The sequence below is a fragment of the Vanessa atalanta genome, chromosome 22, assembly GCF_905147765.1.
Source record: "Vanessa atalanta chromosome 22, ilVanAtal1.2, whole genome shotgun sequence".
Taxonomy (NCBI): Eukaryota; Metazoa; Arthropoda; class Insecta; order Lepidoptera; family Nymphalidae; genus Vanessa; species Vanessa atalanta.
In genome coordinates this window covers 9,484,588-9,501,434 of record NC_061892.1, presented here as the reverse complement: position 1 = coordinate 9,501,434, position 16,847 = coordinate 9,484,588, and the positions used below count along the sequence as shown (strand labels likewise).

The 16,847-nt window shown below is 33.8% G+C and overlaps 1 protein-coding gene across 6 annotated transcripts in view; it reads left to right on the top strand.

Annotated features, from left to right (window-relative positions):
* LOC125072767 (electron transfer flavoprotein beta subunit lysine methyltransferase-like) overlaps positions 1 to 16,847 on the top strand; it is a 38,704-nt gene that overhangs the window by 12,475 nt on the left and 9,382 nt on the right. For 3 of the 6 annotated variants that reach the window (XM_047683453.1, XM_047683455.1, XM_047683456.1), the window contains exon 2: positions 10,451 to 10,638. In XM_047683453.1, the coding sequence (XP_047539409.1) occupies positions 10,454 to 10,638 (185 nt within the window). In that variant the 5' untranslated portion in view covers positions 10,451 to 10,453. Of the gene's footprint in view, positions 1 to 8,433; positions 8,447 to 8,730; positions 8,801 to 9,113; positions 9,192 to 10,255; positions 10,277 to 10,450; positions 10,639 to 16,847 lie in introns of those variants that run through there. The other 3 variants (XM_047683454.1, XM_047683457.1, XM_047683452.1) reach the window with 3 other exon arrangements.

The window sequence follows — 16,847 nt, the reverse complement described above, 5'->3', positions numbered from 1 at the left end:
TGTATAGTTTGCATGCTTAAACGCAAGAATCTTAAGAGGTTAGGTTAGGTTAGCACAAGCTCATATTCCACTGCCAAACAGCAGCACTCAGTATTGTTGTGATCCGGTTTGAAGGGTGAACCAGTGTGCTACAGGCACGAGTGTAACAGCTTAGTTCAAGGTTGGTGGTGTAAGGAATGGTTAATATTTCTTACAGCGCTATTGTTTATGGACAGTGGTGACCACTTACCATCAGGTGGCCCATTTACATGCCCGCAAACCTATATCATAAAATAAAATAAATAAAATAGTCTCTCCTTTTTGAGCATTATATAGTCCGTTTGTGATGCTAGTTATGTAAGGTTATAGTGAAGATGACGATGGTGACGTATAGTGTTGTCAAGTTTAGATACAAATTTCACTTTGAAATTTGAAAGTTCACTTCGGAAAACTTCTTCGTATTTGTAATCAGAAATTTGAAAGTAAAATTAAGGTAAAGTATATATAGTGGAGAATTAAATTTAAGTATTTGTATGTTAATTTAAAATAATTGCCATTTTTATGTGCACGTGACTGTTTGAAAGTTACTAAAACCAAAACAGCATTCTTTTTATTTCTTTCTGTCAGTATCTGTTTGTCCGAGGTAATCGCCAAATTGGCTAAAAATTACAAATGCAATAAACTGAATCATAATTCAAGGTACCGTTTATTTTTTAACTCATCAGAAACGTAAACTTTACGTACAGATTTCATGTATAGTCCAAATTGAATGCGGGTAAACCTGCTTGGCATATGCAGTGCCAAAGTTATTAGCAAATCGCATGGAACGTGTAAAACTAAAGTGCGTTTATCTTTTCTCCTTATTCGATTGGAAAGGGAATGTAACGCTTCACGCTACCACTCTAAGCATCAATAATAACCAGATAAACTTCGCGTTTATTCAACAGTTTTTTTTAGATATTTCGTTACCTATGACAGGTTTGGTTTTGAATTCATTTTATTAAACTGCACGTCACTCATCTACATTTTGCGCCAAAATGATGAAACTCTTTTGAATTTTGAATTTTTAAAGTCAAATAGTATTAACATTAGTTATAATATTAATAGTATTATTATTAGTTCATTGAAGTTTGTCAATAACGATTTACTTGAATTTTGTTTACGTTATTCATTTTTTCTTATAGAGCCGTAGTACCGCTCTCTAGCTGGCCAGTACCTTTTTTTGCAATCAAAAATCCTCTTTATTTTTCTGTACATCTACGGCTGGATTTCTTCACAATGAGACCATAACCGAACTTTTTATGTGCAGCTATCGTCCCATAATCACTGGGACAAAAATCGGCTTACGCTATTAATATAATATAAGATTTTCATCCGATGTAGCAAAACAGGCACGGTTTATTCAAAGCCGAATGAGAATGCAGGACTAAACGTTTATAATAGTCTTGTTGCCTCCAATGGAAGGCTGGGTCATTATTCTCTGCTAAAATGCTCCTAGCAATTTTAATCTGTATGTTTCTAAGTGGGATGGATGTAAGAAATTACGTATTATATAAGTTTCGTTTATTTTTTTTAATTATACATAAAAAATAATGACAAAAAAATGATTTCAGGGCATCGTTCTTGGACATTATATGTTTTTAGAACGTTTCATTCAATTGCGTTTCATGGATGGAGACCAAAAATTTATATCATCCTTATTTTTTAAATATCAATTCTAGGTAAATAGATATAGAATTCATATTTGAATATCGATTAATACATCTAAGAGTATTTATATTCTCTAAAAACATTTTTTTAATATTTAATCTTATCGCTGTATAATTAGGACTTAAATTAGATTAAATTTGCAGCACTAGCGTGTTTCATCTTGTATGAGAGTGAATGACCTTCCTACGTCATTCGCTCGCAAAACGGAATCGCCAGACGATAGTGCGAAATGTTAAATTTAGAATGAGAATCGAATTCTGTGAACTAAAAGGTTTGGAAATAATTTGTAACATAGATAATAAAAGGCGGGAAAAACCATTTACAACACAGCTGCCGCAATCATAACGGTTTTTTTTTCTTAGACAGGATATTATATGGAAGTAGGTCGCTTTTGATAACAATGTAAACTAGGTCTATGCTGAAATTATAAGAATTTATAATAATATTAAAAAGCCTTATGGAAACTTATAATATAGACAAATATATAATATCTGTGGTATAAGCACACAATTTGAAGTCTAATGTCTCCTTACCTGCCAGTGCTCACATAGCCAATATTAAAAAACAATTACCGTGCAGGTCACGCATAACACTTCACAATGCGGTAATGATGGTCATATTATGTAGGTCGTCTTCGTGTTACAACACAACGCAAATCTAGAACTTACAAATAATTCCGTTGCTTGGAATCCAATAATATCGGAATAGTTTTATATAAAATGGGGTTACCAATTCATTTTTTTATTACTAATAATATAAAATAATTTTTGGATGGATTTTCTCAATATGAATTGAAAAGCCTCGCACGAAAATTTTCATAATATATTTCAGTTATTAATTAAATATAATCAAATTATTTTCTCTTTTATAAGTTCCTTATCAGTAAATTGTAAATTTCGTACTGGTGGCAACTTTACGTTTAATTTATCTCGTGAAATGACGGTTAACAAGAGATTGTTAGAGCTTTTCTGAAACTACCAACTTTATCGCGGTGTGCGTGCCAGCTACCCTTGAGGCTCGCCAAACCTCATTCTATCTACTTTTCTTTTAGTTTTACACGTTCTCAGTTTTAACAGTCTATCTAGACACATACATTATCAAAGCTTAAGTATACAATTATCTATTAATATTTACAAGATTCGTTCCAAAGATTCTTTAACAGTACTGACTATCAGTCCTTCCCGCATCCCTCCTCCTTCATTGTATAAGTATAAAGTATTTAATTTACTAAAGAATCTTACTACCTACCTACTAGTAACTTTGTTTTCTTCCATTTACTTGAATATATTTGATCCATTCGAGCTGAGAGTGCGCAGAAATTAGGTACTACTAATTTTAATAAAACAGTTGACCAAATCCTACATTAATATGTATGTGTATATAGCCAATAACAGCAAATAAAATCACTTTACACTAACAATGGGCCTCCAAATACGGAATTTGAGATTCTATGTCCGTTGTGCCTTTAATTACATTGCCTCACTAATAAACTCAAACTTTTCACGTGTTTCAGTAAAATAATTTTAGAGTAGGTGGCACACATACGGGTATACATATGCTTAATATCTTTTACCTATAGGACCGGTAAAGATATTAAACATTGTAAGCTGTGCAGGAAGCATTTCAGTTCCAGTCGAAAACAGAACCCTATTCCTTTACGCCCCTAATCCGATGGTAAATGAAACAGGTCAGGAGTGAGCCTCGAGACCAAAGACTGTCCGTGCTTTCGACGTTATAGACATACACAATTGTTTTACATTGTATGTTTATTGTAAAACGTTGAACGCGGACAACATTCCACCTTTCACTTCTAATCAACCGCTTGTATTGTTCCTGTATTTAATCCTTCGACATTAAATCAGCGTCTCAATTAAATGTGAAATATCAGAGCAAAGTTACGGAACATTACTTTTATTTCAACCATTAACAATTTATTATTTAAATAATATGCTAACTTATTTAACTTGTGGGTGTTATGTATAATGGCGAAAGACTGAAAAAAATAAGAAAAACTTAATTCAGGACAAATTCGAACAATTTTATTAAAACTTATTTAAACGATTGTACAGATATCAAATAAACTAAAAAGGTACAAACAAACAAATTGGTATTGGTCTTTTGATACACTTGTGTCGTACTAGTTTTCCCTCGCGATCTGCAAGTTGTAAAACAAATAACGCTTCTTCGTTTAAGATTTAAGTGTCTCGCTCGACTATATTTGTGATAGTTTTTAACTGGCCTCTTTTTTTGAAAATTCGCAATATTTTTTTTTTAATCTGAAGATTTTATGATGATGAATTTTCACTTCGATTTTCGAAAATCAAGTTCTCATCGGATCTCCGTGATAACGCGATTCGATGGAAGCAACTTGACATCCGATTGTGTGTGGGTGTGGAAATATTAATTTGATTGAGATTCGCGTGTTAAGTTGTTTATCGAGAGAAGAGATTGAAGTTGACTTCATGAAGAGATTCGAAGAATAAAAATTATAAATATACATACAGTATAAACAGCTCACTTACCTGTCAAACCAAAACAGAACTTATGTTATTGTCATTTGTTATTGTTTGCAGTTATAGTATTGCTGTTTAGCGGTAGAATATGTGATGAAATTATGGTATCTACCCAGACGGGCTTGCACAAAGCGCTATCACCAATTACACTTCACGACTTAGCATCCATATCCACCGTTTCTTTGTTTCAAAAGACAGACAAATGTATCGCATTCATAATATTCGTAGATTTATAATATTTTCATCCAAATCATAAAGTAAACCAGAACAAAAAACCTAAATTTAGTGTTTCCCTAAACATGTGGAATAACACGTAGTCGATTTCAAATAGCGGGTCATTAACATAACGCGGATATTTTGATGCCAGCGGGTAATGAATCACACGAGGGCATTATCCTTAAAATCAGGCGCTCTTCTGTAAGGACGTCGTATCTCACTCCTGACATCTTAAAAACCAACGAACGATGATACTCTATTCTGATGCGTTTTTGCTCTTAATGTCATTATTATTATAGTCAACCAAAATCATAAGATACTTCATTCAAGTAGGCTTTTACAAGCACTTATGAATTTTTCAGAACTGTATTATAGGTAAAGCTGCCATCGGTTCTAAATGTGGTTGAACCGGCAAGAATATCAGAAGTTAACAGAATCGGATTTAAAAGTCTGAAGACCCTGGGGCTACAAAGCTGATGAGGCCCTAGAGCAACAGAGGCTTGGAGACCTAATAATTATATTATGAATCAATTTTAATATTTTAATTTAAATCACTTTTCGTCGGTTCCCATAAAGATAATAAAAGACAGTGATATTACTCTTTCTTTTAAAAGCTAATATTGAAATTTTTAAAAATTCTCAAAATTCGGTGACAGCATTTGTTTATCTCATAGATAAGATACAATATCCGAATTTTTTGAATAAGGAGAAAAAATCAAAGATTACGTCGTCCCGATATACATGTAATAATCCTTATCAAGAATTATATGAAAACATTTCTCCGAAAATACTATGCGCTGTTCACTCTTCAATTCGGACGTGTAGTCATTACTATTAAAAGATTGTAAGGCTGTTATAACGCTGGAAAAATGATGCGCAATGAAAGAGTGCGCATCGTGAAGATGCTCATGTCATATGATGTAGATTGTAGACGCAATGACGTACATTTTACTGTACACGATCTCAATCTCAACTAATTATCTACGCATTTAAAATACTGGGTTCATTTAACACACAAATGTTCCGACGTTATGCTACTGACTAATATTCTATAAAATCCTTGTATTAAATAAATAAAGAAATAAATATTATATAATATAAATATATATTAATAGCTAAAGCACTTGTGTTATGGAAAATCAGAAGTAACGACGGTACCACAAACACCAAGAACCAAGACAATATAGAAAACTAATGAACTTTTTCTACATCGACTCGGCGGGGTATCGCACCCGGGACTCCAGAGTGGCGAACCCATAAAAACCGGTGTACACACTACTCGACCACGGAGGACGTCAAATATCGTATTGGGAATAGGATTGCAATAATTTGAAGTATCAGGCACGACTGGCAAATGGATCACAGGAGTTAAGGGCTCACCACTGCCTATAACTGTTTGACTCTGTAAGAAATATTAACTATCCTTTACATTGCTCTTTCGCTACCAACTCCACGAACTAAAATCTTATGACCATTGTGCATACATACTCGCGCACCCTTCGAACTGGATCATTACAATAATACATTGTTATTTTTTGGTGGTCCCTAATAAGACATATTACCAAGAACACTAATAAGACAACGAGCATGTAATTTAATTCAGGATTTTGCAGGCATGTCTACAACGTTCGAACGATAATTTTAACTAGTACTTAGATAATGAGTCTCAAGGCCGATCGTCTGACGTATCACATTCCAGATCACGTCAAACGGTCACAAAGTGCTCTGATTGGTGGATTATAAAGGCGTGGAAAGATACGCTGAAAAGTTTATTAACTATGTCATCATATAAAATTGACAAAGCGACGTAGTAACGAATCGCTAATATATCATAATATAAAATCAATTTTGTCGTAAGCCAGGCAATGCCTCTTTAAATATATTCTGATGAGTTATAGGCTGGATGTAAATAAAAATTGTATTTATTGTTATACTTTTGTAATTTAATTGGTGAAAAAGAAGAAAGAACTTTTTTATGATATCGGTAGGCGGACGAGCAAATGGGCCACTTGATCGTAACGGGTCACCACCGCCCATAGAATGGCCTAGTAAGAAATATTAACCATTCCTTACATCACTAATGCGCCACCAACCTTGAAATAAGGTGTTATGTGCCTTGTGCCTATAGTTACACTGGCTTACTCATCCTTCAAACCGGACCACAATAATACTGAGTATTGCTGTTTAGCGGTAGAATATCTGATAAGTGGTTGGTACCTATTCAGATAGACTTGCACAAAGCACCACCAAGACGATGTCTTTTAATATGCTTCTAATCAAAATATATTTTATATTTTTTATATTGCTATAATGCTGGCCCAAATAAAAGACAATAATGATAAAAACAGCGAGACTACAGTTCATAATGTTATTTATATTACATCATTAAATTTACCAATAAATTATGAAAAGGAAAAATAACTTAAAATAACGACTTCATGATTGTGTCTAATTCTCGAAAATTTTGATATGAAATGAAATGAAACCTTCTTCTACATGGAAATCTGGCTTACAAAGTTATACGATATACATAAATCACGAGTAAAGCAATTGTTTGGATGTTGATAAGAATTTGATTACAACTAATCGACATTTTCCGGTAAAAATAATAGTGTAACGTCGTCAAATTGTCTATATTTTCCTTATTCATGATTCGAAGAAAAGCAGGAAAGAATATGCTCCCGTCAACATTAATAGTTTTTGTCTAGTGGCTAAATCGGACGGGCAAGTGGGCTACGGGCAGTGGTAACCACTATCCATAGACATTGGCGCCGTATACATTTTTAACAATTATTTAGATAACTAACGAGAAGTAAGGAAGAAGAAGACATGCTACGCCTACCCCAAGTAAATTGGGATAAGGGCAGGCGGATGATATAATGATGACGATATTTAGATAACTAATACGCGACCAATCTTGGGAACTGAAATTTTTATTATAATATATGTCTTTGTGACTGTGACACAGTATTACTGTTTGACAGTAGAATATATGATGGTACCTACCCAAATAAAATTAATTGCACCAAACCCTATCAACAAGTAACGATAACGTATCCTGCGCAGATTCAAAGGTCACATCCCATGCTATTTGGGTCTTCTGTCCAGTAATTCTTAGTAGCAGCTCGAAGTAGGGAAATTGGCAGTGCAACTGTAGACACATTAGATTGCTTTTACTCGTGCCAGTAGTACTGGTTAACTTTTCGCCCCGTGAACCGGAATGACACTTTAACTGAATAACGCTCCCAGCGCTCTTGTCATCATTTCGTTTACACGTGGTCGTAATTTGTATTATTTTGTTAATATTGGTCTTTGTTACATAGACTATGTTTGATTTACATCAATTTTATAAACCAAATTAAATTTATTTATTTGGGAAACAAACAATTACGACCATACTTTTTCAAACAAATGGCAACTTAAATAAAAAATAAAAACAGAGAGTATATAAACCGCATACAAAACTGTTATCAGACATCTGCCATGTATTTTCACTTTTTCAGTTACAGGGAACACGAAAAAATGATTCCTTATATTTTAATATAGATTCGTTCGATTATTCAATTGATGCTATTTTTAACGGATTATTTTTATTCATGAATCCGAATAAAACTAACATATTATTCATCTCTATGTAATAATAGTATAATTTATTATGTTAATAAAGCTATATTTAGCATATTACCGTATTACGCGGCACTCAGCTGCGTAGTTATGTGAATCATATGATCTGACAGGAGTTCAGACGTGTGTAGTGTTATCATTCGTCCGAAGTTTGTATTGTGATTACTCACATATCTTAGATAAAGTAAAGCGACATTATACATGTTATGAAGAATTATTTATTCTTAAGAATTATATTGGACACATAGCTTTGCATACTGTCGGGGAACATGGATGATGGAGTCCTCCTGAAGACTTCTCTCTGCTCAATTTGTTAAATGCCATGTCAAGATGTATTATAAAATGCAAAGCAGTCATACTCAGCTGCCTTAAAGAAGGAATCTGAAGCAAAATTTGCGCTAAGGGTTAGCTTCGCTAAATGCGATCATATTATGATGATGACGGCGGTGCTTGCGCTTGCTCTTGTTCACAGCCAGGGCTGAGGTCATTGTCGATAACCAGATGTAGAACGCGAAAAAGGCCTCATAATGCAGACCAGCCGTTACAATGATAATGATAATCCTGTAAAGTCCCACTTTGGTGAAGTCGGTAACCTTGTTTTTAGTAGATACTAGGCCAAGTTGTGAGGGACTCTTCTAGCGTTATTATTATCTTCTTCTTCATCCCGACGAAAGTTACCTACAAGTATTATAATTATATTTTTTCTGTCAAAATTATATTCTATAGTTGCCGGTGCATTGAATGAAACATATGAATAAGTGTTATAGAGCCGAGATGGCCCAGTGGTTAGAACGCGTGCATCTTAACCGATGATTTCGGGTTCAAACCCAGGCAGGCACCACTGAAATTTCATGTGCTTAATTTGTCTTTATAATTCATCTCGTGCTCGGCGGTGAAGGAAAACATCGTGAGGAAACCTGCATGTGTCTAATTTCAACGAAATTCTGCCACATGTGTATTCCGCCAACCCGCATTGGAGCAGCGTGGTGGAATATGCTCCAAACCTTCCCCTCAAAGGGAGAGGAGGCCTTTATCCCAGCAGTGGGACATTTACGGGCTGCTAATGAATAAGTGTTTACAGAGCTGTTTACCTATATCTTTTGGGTGATTGGCGACTTGTCAACAGTTGGTGAAAAACAATGAACCTGGGTAAAAAATACATTTTACATTAGCAGCCTGTAAATTTCCCACAGCTGGGCTAAGGCCTCTCCCTTTGAGGTTCTCCTCAAGGAGAATCGTGGTGGAATCTGCTCAGGTTTGGAGCAGATTCCACCACGCTGCTCCAATGCGGGTTGGTGGTAAAAAATATTTTAAATATATATTCTGGGTAATGAAGCGCAACCTAGTCGTGAACCATTGAGCTACACATTCGTTCCTCGTTTCATAAACGCAACAAAACAAAACAGACTCGAGAGATAGCGATGTTTTGATACTTGGAAACGCCCAGCGGTACCATATTACGATGTCACCGTACATTATATTTGAAAATCAATTGCGTATTCAAAAGATAAAATAACACGCGTCCATGTTAATTTCTACGCAAATATTATTGTTTTCAAGTGGTCATTGTTATTGTTTGAGTGTCAAAAACATATGGTTCACTGTTGTTACGTCAATTAATATGGTATTTATTACAGCGGCTTCTATGTTATGTTATTTGTGTTCATTTACGACTATTATTGTGTCGGTAAATATCTTTTGTCGTGACGAAATCCTGACGAAAATTATCTGCATGTATTATAATAATATTTTATAAAATATGCTATAAGAATTTGTCGTAAGAATAGCAAAGAATTAAAGCATCCATTACACTAAGATTTAAATGTATTATTCATAAATTAATAATACCAATCTTTTTATAACAAAATAATGTATTTTAAATGCAAAATTGATTTTATCTTTCTAATTTTATTTTACTTGTTGCGTGGAAACTGGAAGTGTAGACGTCATACGTGTTTGGTTTTAATTAATCAATCCACGTCATAACGTGGGTTTAGAAATGGATTTCGCACTTGATTTCTTAAAATACATTGACCAGCTCACGTCTGATGATTATGGCGATGTCTTCTTGTCTCCTGACTAATTCAGCTTGAGAAGGCCATTCTCAAACCATCAGCACAGAATGTAATATCACAGTGCGCGTGTTTTTACAAAAACACCTATTTTAGTTTTTTAAGACCGATAGGTTTACACGCAGGACCGTAGGCGTGACGTGCTTTCTAAAGGGCATGAGTGTATGTAAACACAGACGTCTTCCAAATTACGGACTATCTAAACAATTTTGATAAATAAACTCAAAAATTATCTACTTTTTAAAAACAAGAGGATCTCTGACTTGGGGTTCTGCATATATTTTTAAGTTAACAGCTAGACCAACGACGCAGTTGAAATTTTTCTTTTATTTTCAGATAATGCTTAAAGAGTTCACTTCACTATTCCTCAAACACACGTCTCCAAGTCGAAAACACTTGACTCCTGAACTTGTTTTACGTCTCGTGACGCCATCATGTCCGCTATGGTCGGCGCCAATTACGGACTCGCCATTTACCGACCCTTTTTGGGGGTTCTATTGGCCAGGGGGTCAAGCTACAGCAAGGTAATATTATCTTTACTAAAAAATAAATCATAATGTCTATTTATATTTTATAACTATTAATATAATCCCCGAGCCGAAATGGCCCAGTGGTTAGAACGCGTGCATCTTAACCGATGATTGCGGGTTCAAACCCAGGCAAGCACCATTGAATTAACATGTGCTTAATTTGTGTTTATAATTCATCTCGTGCTCGACAGTGAAGGAAAACATCGTGAGAAAACCTGCATGTGTCTAATTTCAACGAAATTCTGCCATATGTGAATCCACCAACCCGCATTGGAGCAGCGTGGTGGAATATGCTCCAAATCTTCTCCTAAAAGGTACAGGAGGCCTTAGCCCAGCAGTGGGGAATTTACAGGCTGTTAATGCTATATCAGTGATTTGTTGAAAATGGAACCACTACACGGTCAAACAAATGTAATTCAAAATCATTCATTCAAAGTACATTGGTGAAACATTACACTCGCTTATCGTTGGTAAAAAAGTTCGTAAGAACTGACTCTATTCGATACTTATTCGGGTACCTACGTAGTTTATATCAGTATGTAAGTAGTTCAAGTTTACGTATAACGTGTAATGCATTCTCGTCGCGTAGCTCTCAACTTTGAATTCAAAACTTTGTAAACAGGAAAAATGTTTAAGATTTACGCAAGTTTTGAGAATCTATAAAACATTCAACATTAAATTAGTTATTGTGATTTAAATGATCATTATTGTATTTCTTATAGGTTTACTTAATATAAAGTCTTTTAAATCATATTATGTGACCGTGATGGTAAATTGTAATTAAAATTCTAATTAGTTTATTTGAATGAGATGAATCGGTGAAACTAAACACGGCTGGTAATTTCTCGGAAAATCCAATTTCGTTGTTTAGCGATAACATAATGTTTGACTAGTGAACCTATACGGGCTTGAACTAAATCCTTCCAACTGTATGTGACACTTACACCTGAATATATACATAGCCAATTCTAGAGATATCTAACTGGTAGACATGCAAGAAAAATTACTTCCAAGAGCCGATAACTTCCAATCGGAAAATGAATATTAAAGCAATACTTAAGGAAAAATCTACAAGACGTAATACGATTCATAATATTCAACGAGCGTCGTGGGTTATTCTATTAGTTTATAGTATAAAGTCATACATATTAATGAAGTACACGCTACATGCGTGCCTGTCACAGGTGCGGGCTTAGGGAAAAAACATTGCACTTTAAAGTAAACTTACGTTACGTTTTACGTCAATGTTGCTAAGAGGAATTAGTTTATTGACAGAGATAACATAATCTAATTTTAGATACATATTGATTAACTAATCCAGTAGTGGATTGTGTGAAAGATGATATGGTTAGAAAGAATGTTACAGAGAAGTATGGAAGAAGAAGACATGCTGCGCCGACCCCAAGTAAAATTGGGATAAGGGCAGGAGGATGATGATTGTTTAACTACTCCAGCACGCTGTGGGGTGATGGATGATCATGATAATTTAATTAGTCTGGAAAAAATGACTAAGTAGCCATAACCCCTTCTCATAAATATTAATTTGTCTACGTATGTTCCTATATACAATTTTTGTTCTTTTTTAATTATACTTCAATGTATAGAAAAAAATTAGTACAGAAACGGCTTAGGATTAAGTAATCTGTTGTAAATATCTGTTGTGTGTTTTGTTGGTCGGACTTATCGCAAAATAGTCATTTTTTTCCAGACAACCCATCTATATTCTTTTGGTATATATTCTATACCTACTAATATATGAGAAGATGTTCGTTTTACATTTAAAAACTACTAAACGAAAATACATTAAATTTATCCCAGAATATGTTAGTAAGCGTTTTGCGCAATAATTCATAATGCAAAATAATACGCCGATATGCTTCAGTGGAGACGTACTTATGCAAATTGTTTTATGAGGTACTTAAATAAACCACTAAGTAAGACAAAAACTTGTAAAAACCTTATGCGGAAAAATATATTATCACGGAGGAAAATTTTAGTTGTATCTAAGCGGACCTTGTAGTATTATCCTCTTCCAAAACAATGGAGCTCCAGCTAAAATTATTATAAACATCAACAAATTGTTTGGTAATGTTCGCTTGGAGAACCGGAATGTGCAGCGGTGTAATGCTGCTAGCATTCTTGCCAATATTGCCAAACGCTCCAGATTGATACTTGTTTATGATACAAGAACACCGAATTCAGGCATATTTAAATAGCTTTTAAAATAATATTCTTACAGACCAGGAACTGGAAATGACTTTTTAAAAGGAATATACTAATAAATGACTTTATAATAACAATAAACAATAACAACAATTACTTTAAATGAATAATAATTGATAACAACAATTAAAAGGGCTTATTTTCTATGACTCGAAAAGTTACGTCCCAAGCCAAGCCTGTGACATGGGATTTGTCCCTCTTTTTTGTATTACGCTCCATTTTTAGTTACCTTCCTCGTTTTTTTTATTCCAAATTAATTTAATGGCTTTTAGTAGTGCCAACAGGGTACAGATTATTTCGCCAATGTCACGTAGGATGGAGAAGATTTCCTTGTTAATCCTTAACTAGCATAACTCAAACATTAAGAGTTAACTTGTTAAATTATATCGTTACATTATACTATTGAGCGACGCTTGTGCTTACGAGATGTCTTAGTGTGCGTGAGACGATCAGCATGAGAGCAAAGACAGCAAATGAAATTACAAAAAAAAAAAAACAAGTTAATCATACAATCTATGATTACGTGTAGTGTTTACATCGATGACGAATGACTTTCTTATATATGTCAATTTCGGTCAGGGCTCTTTAAACGGCTCGACAAGTCAAATGCATAAGTGTGTCTGCATGCAACATGTCTTGCACTGATTGATTGGACGACAACGGCATAATCGGGAGATCAAGAGAGTGCCTCAACTACATGCTTTACAATAAATGCTGAAGAAGAAGAAGACCAATATTTTTTTCTTGAATCGGTATTTGAACCGCAAGGTCTGAAAATATAGATATAAAATACAAAATTTAAACTTTATGGAAAATATCAATTAAAAAAAAAACAAATGTTTTTATATGAATAATATCACAGTTGTGATATAATGTTGACATTTTTTAAAATAAGGTAAGTCATAACTCATAATCTTCGGCTAAACCCCCTTGGTCGAATAAACACGTAGTTTATGATAGTAAAATTAATTTATACTAAATCATACATTGTATTTTTTCGATATTTTCTTTCCGTTAACACTCCTAACGTTACAAATTATAAAAAACCCAAGATTACTTTATATTTTTGCAAACTTCAATGACACAACTACTATCATATTTTATTTATCAATGAAACATCAACGGTTACGTCAAAAGAATTTAAGTGCATTATCCTTTTGAATTATTCAACCTTAATTAAATGCATTATGACTCATTTTACCAAAGCCTTATAATTTACTTAATATCTTCTTACTGTAACTCGCCTAGACTTACTTCCGTTCAAGTGGAATACCAAATTCGACCTTATTCCTATCGTTATAAAAGTTAAAGAGAATCCTTAGTATGACTCATACTTTTAGCGGGTTTTACGGACCCAGTTATAGTACGACAGTATCTTTTTGTTGGTATTTTTTTCGAATCGTTTTGAAATATATAATCTATGTAAATTAATGCATATTTAATATTATGTTTATTTTATAGTAGATATATTTAAATTTATAAACTAGTGTTTTTTGTTTAATTAATATTTGGTGTGCGTACGTTTTTTAAGTTCTGCGTACATAATTTATTGTATATTTATTATAATTTATATACATATATCCCTAATCGTTATATAATCTCAGAGTTTATGTGTTCTTATTAACATATGTTTACCGACAACGGCGAGGTCAGTGTAATTGTTTTATAATATTATAGTTGTTTAAGAGGAAAAGTAAAAAGGCTTGCTCAGTGCTGTTATCGTTATTTATTTCTTGTTTTATTTTGCATTATGTCCCCGATGCATTATCTGTGACATTCAGGGTTGCCTGATGATGCTTTTTAGTCATAGGTCTACCTTTTTATAAACAGCAACATATAACTTAAATTGACGTTATGCAAGCCACTGCAAGTCTCCGAGTCACGTCCGGGTACTATCCACCACTTATTCAACTACAAAACAGAATTACTCAGTATAATTAGTTACGGTCTGAGGAGTTATAATGGCCCAGTGACTGACTGGCATAGTGACTACGGGGACATAATATCTTTTCCTAGGCTGGTAGTGCATCGGCGATGTAAAGGATAACTACTGTAACCATGCCTTGGGCAGTGGTGACCAATAACCATCAGAAGGCCTATTTGCCTATTTCAAATAAAAATACTATTTCCTAGCGAGATCCCAACTTCAAGTATCAGTAGATAGAACAGCTACTGAGAATGTCTCAACAAAACTTATAATGCCTTTTTGTTTAAGCTCGACCTGGATACTTATTATGAGCAACTGTAAAACCCATCCAATATACAAGACAGTTATTATGATAGTATCACATAAATATCATTATTTTATGTCGGTATTGATAAATTCGTGTAAACATGAACGTTAAACTTTCCCGCTCTTAATCAATGGCTGATAAGTGTGGGTTTTATACTTCTTTTAATAAATTTAAGATAACCTTTTAAAATTAACCTTTTAATTGACGATCAATAACTTATTCGACACTGTTGCTAAAGAACTGTATTTAAATAAACAGAATATTACATTCTATTCTATTCTAAATCTACCGGTGGTAGAGCCATGCAGACCCGTCTAGGTAGTTACCACCAACTCATCATAGATTTTACCGCCAAGCAGTTTTGTTGTGTTCCGGTCTGAAGGGCGAATGAGCCAGTGTAACTAAACACACAACGGACGACACAGTTACTAAGGTTGATGGCTCATTGGTTATGTAAGAAATGGTTAAAATTTCGCACGACAATGTCTATGGGTAGTGGTGACCACTTACCATAGAGTAGCCTATTTGAACTTCCGCCTAGCGAAACCATACAAAAATTGATATATGCATTTATAGGTTGAAAAAATTCCCATTTAAAAAAATGTTTATCAAAATGTACATATTCCACAAGGACCTAAAAGGAGGCTCGGACTATGGATACGGACCGAGGGAAGGAAGAAACCTAATCAGCATTCGAAGCCTTAGAAAGGGATGGCATTACGCATAAGAGCGAGCTAGCAAAACAATTCAACGTGTTCCATTACTTTCTCCAAGATAGAGAGAGATGGAATTTCATGAGTCATCCAGGAATGTTAAAAGAATTTTATGAAGATGAGTCACATCGTTTGTATGCAGCGTCCTTTTTCATTTTTTTTATATTTACATAATTTTTAATTTTTAAGTACATACATTTAAATATTATTGTTAGGTAATTAATATTTCTACAAAAATAACTTAAACTAATAATAATAATTAAACTAAAAATGTAACAAAAAAAGACGTTAGTAAAAACTGTAACGACGCTTTGTCTGTGATGATTGGAATTTCTAACCCAATCTCCCTGGTGGTCGTCACACTTTTCTGGTCAAGGGCACATATTAGGATAATGCTCCCATTGTCCTATGTAGCACTTGTCTTTTAAACAATTATTTAAAAAAAAATCTTATAAAGAATTACAGTCCGTTAAAATAATTTAATTTCAATAATGTTCAAATACCTGACTGAAAAAATGTTGAATTTATTTAAAATACACCTAATTTTGCGTTGCTGCCAAGGACTTCAGATCTGTTAAAATGGCTAGTAAAGAGGGCATAATGTTATGACAAATTAAAAACGAAAGAAGTAATATAGGTAGTAGATAAGAATTTTAACCTATTTTGTAATACCAATCGAAAAAAAATTGTTTATAAGGCAAATGGAATTAAAACTCACTTTATAAACAGTAAGGTCACAAAGTCCTCGAACTTGACCTCGCGAGCTCGTCAGCTGATCCGCACGCGTTCGATAACAATCAGCTACAATGAACTCTATATATATATATTATAAAATATATAAAATTGTTTGTTCGTATTTTGACATATTGTTTTTGTTGTTTTATTTATGATACCTAACAGTGTAAACGACCATCTTTCACAGTGTATTTAGAACTCATCTAAGAATGAAAATGATCGAAAATTGACTGAACTATACAAATACGGCTACGATATACGATGGATCTTTTAATTAAATCCTTGGCGTTTCTTTTGA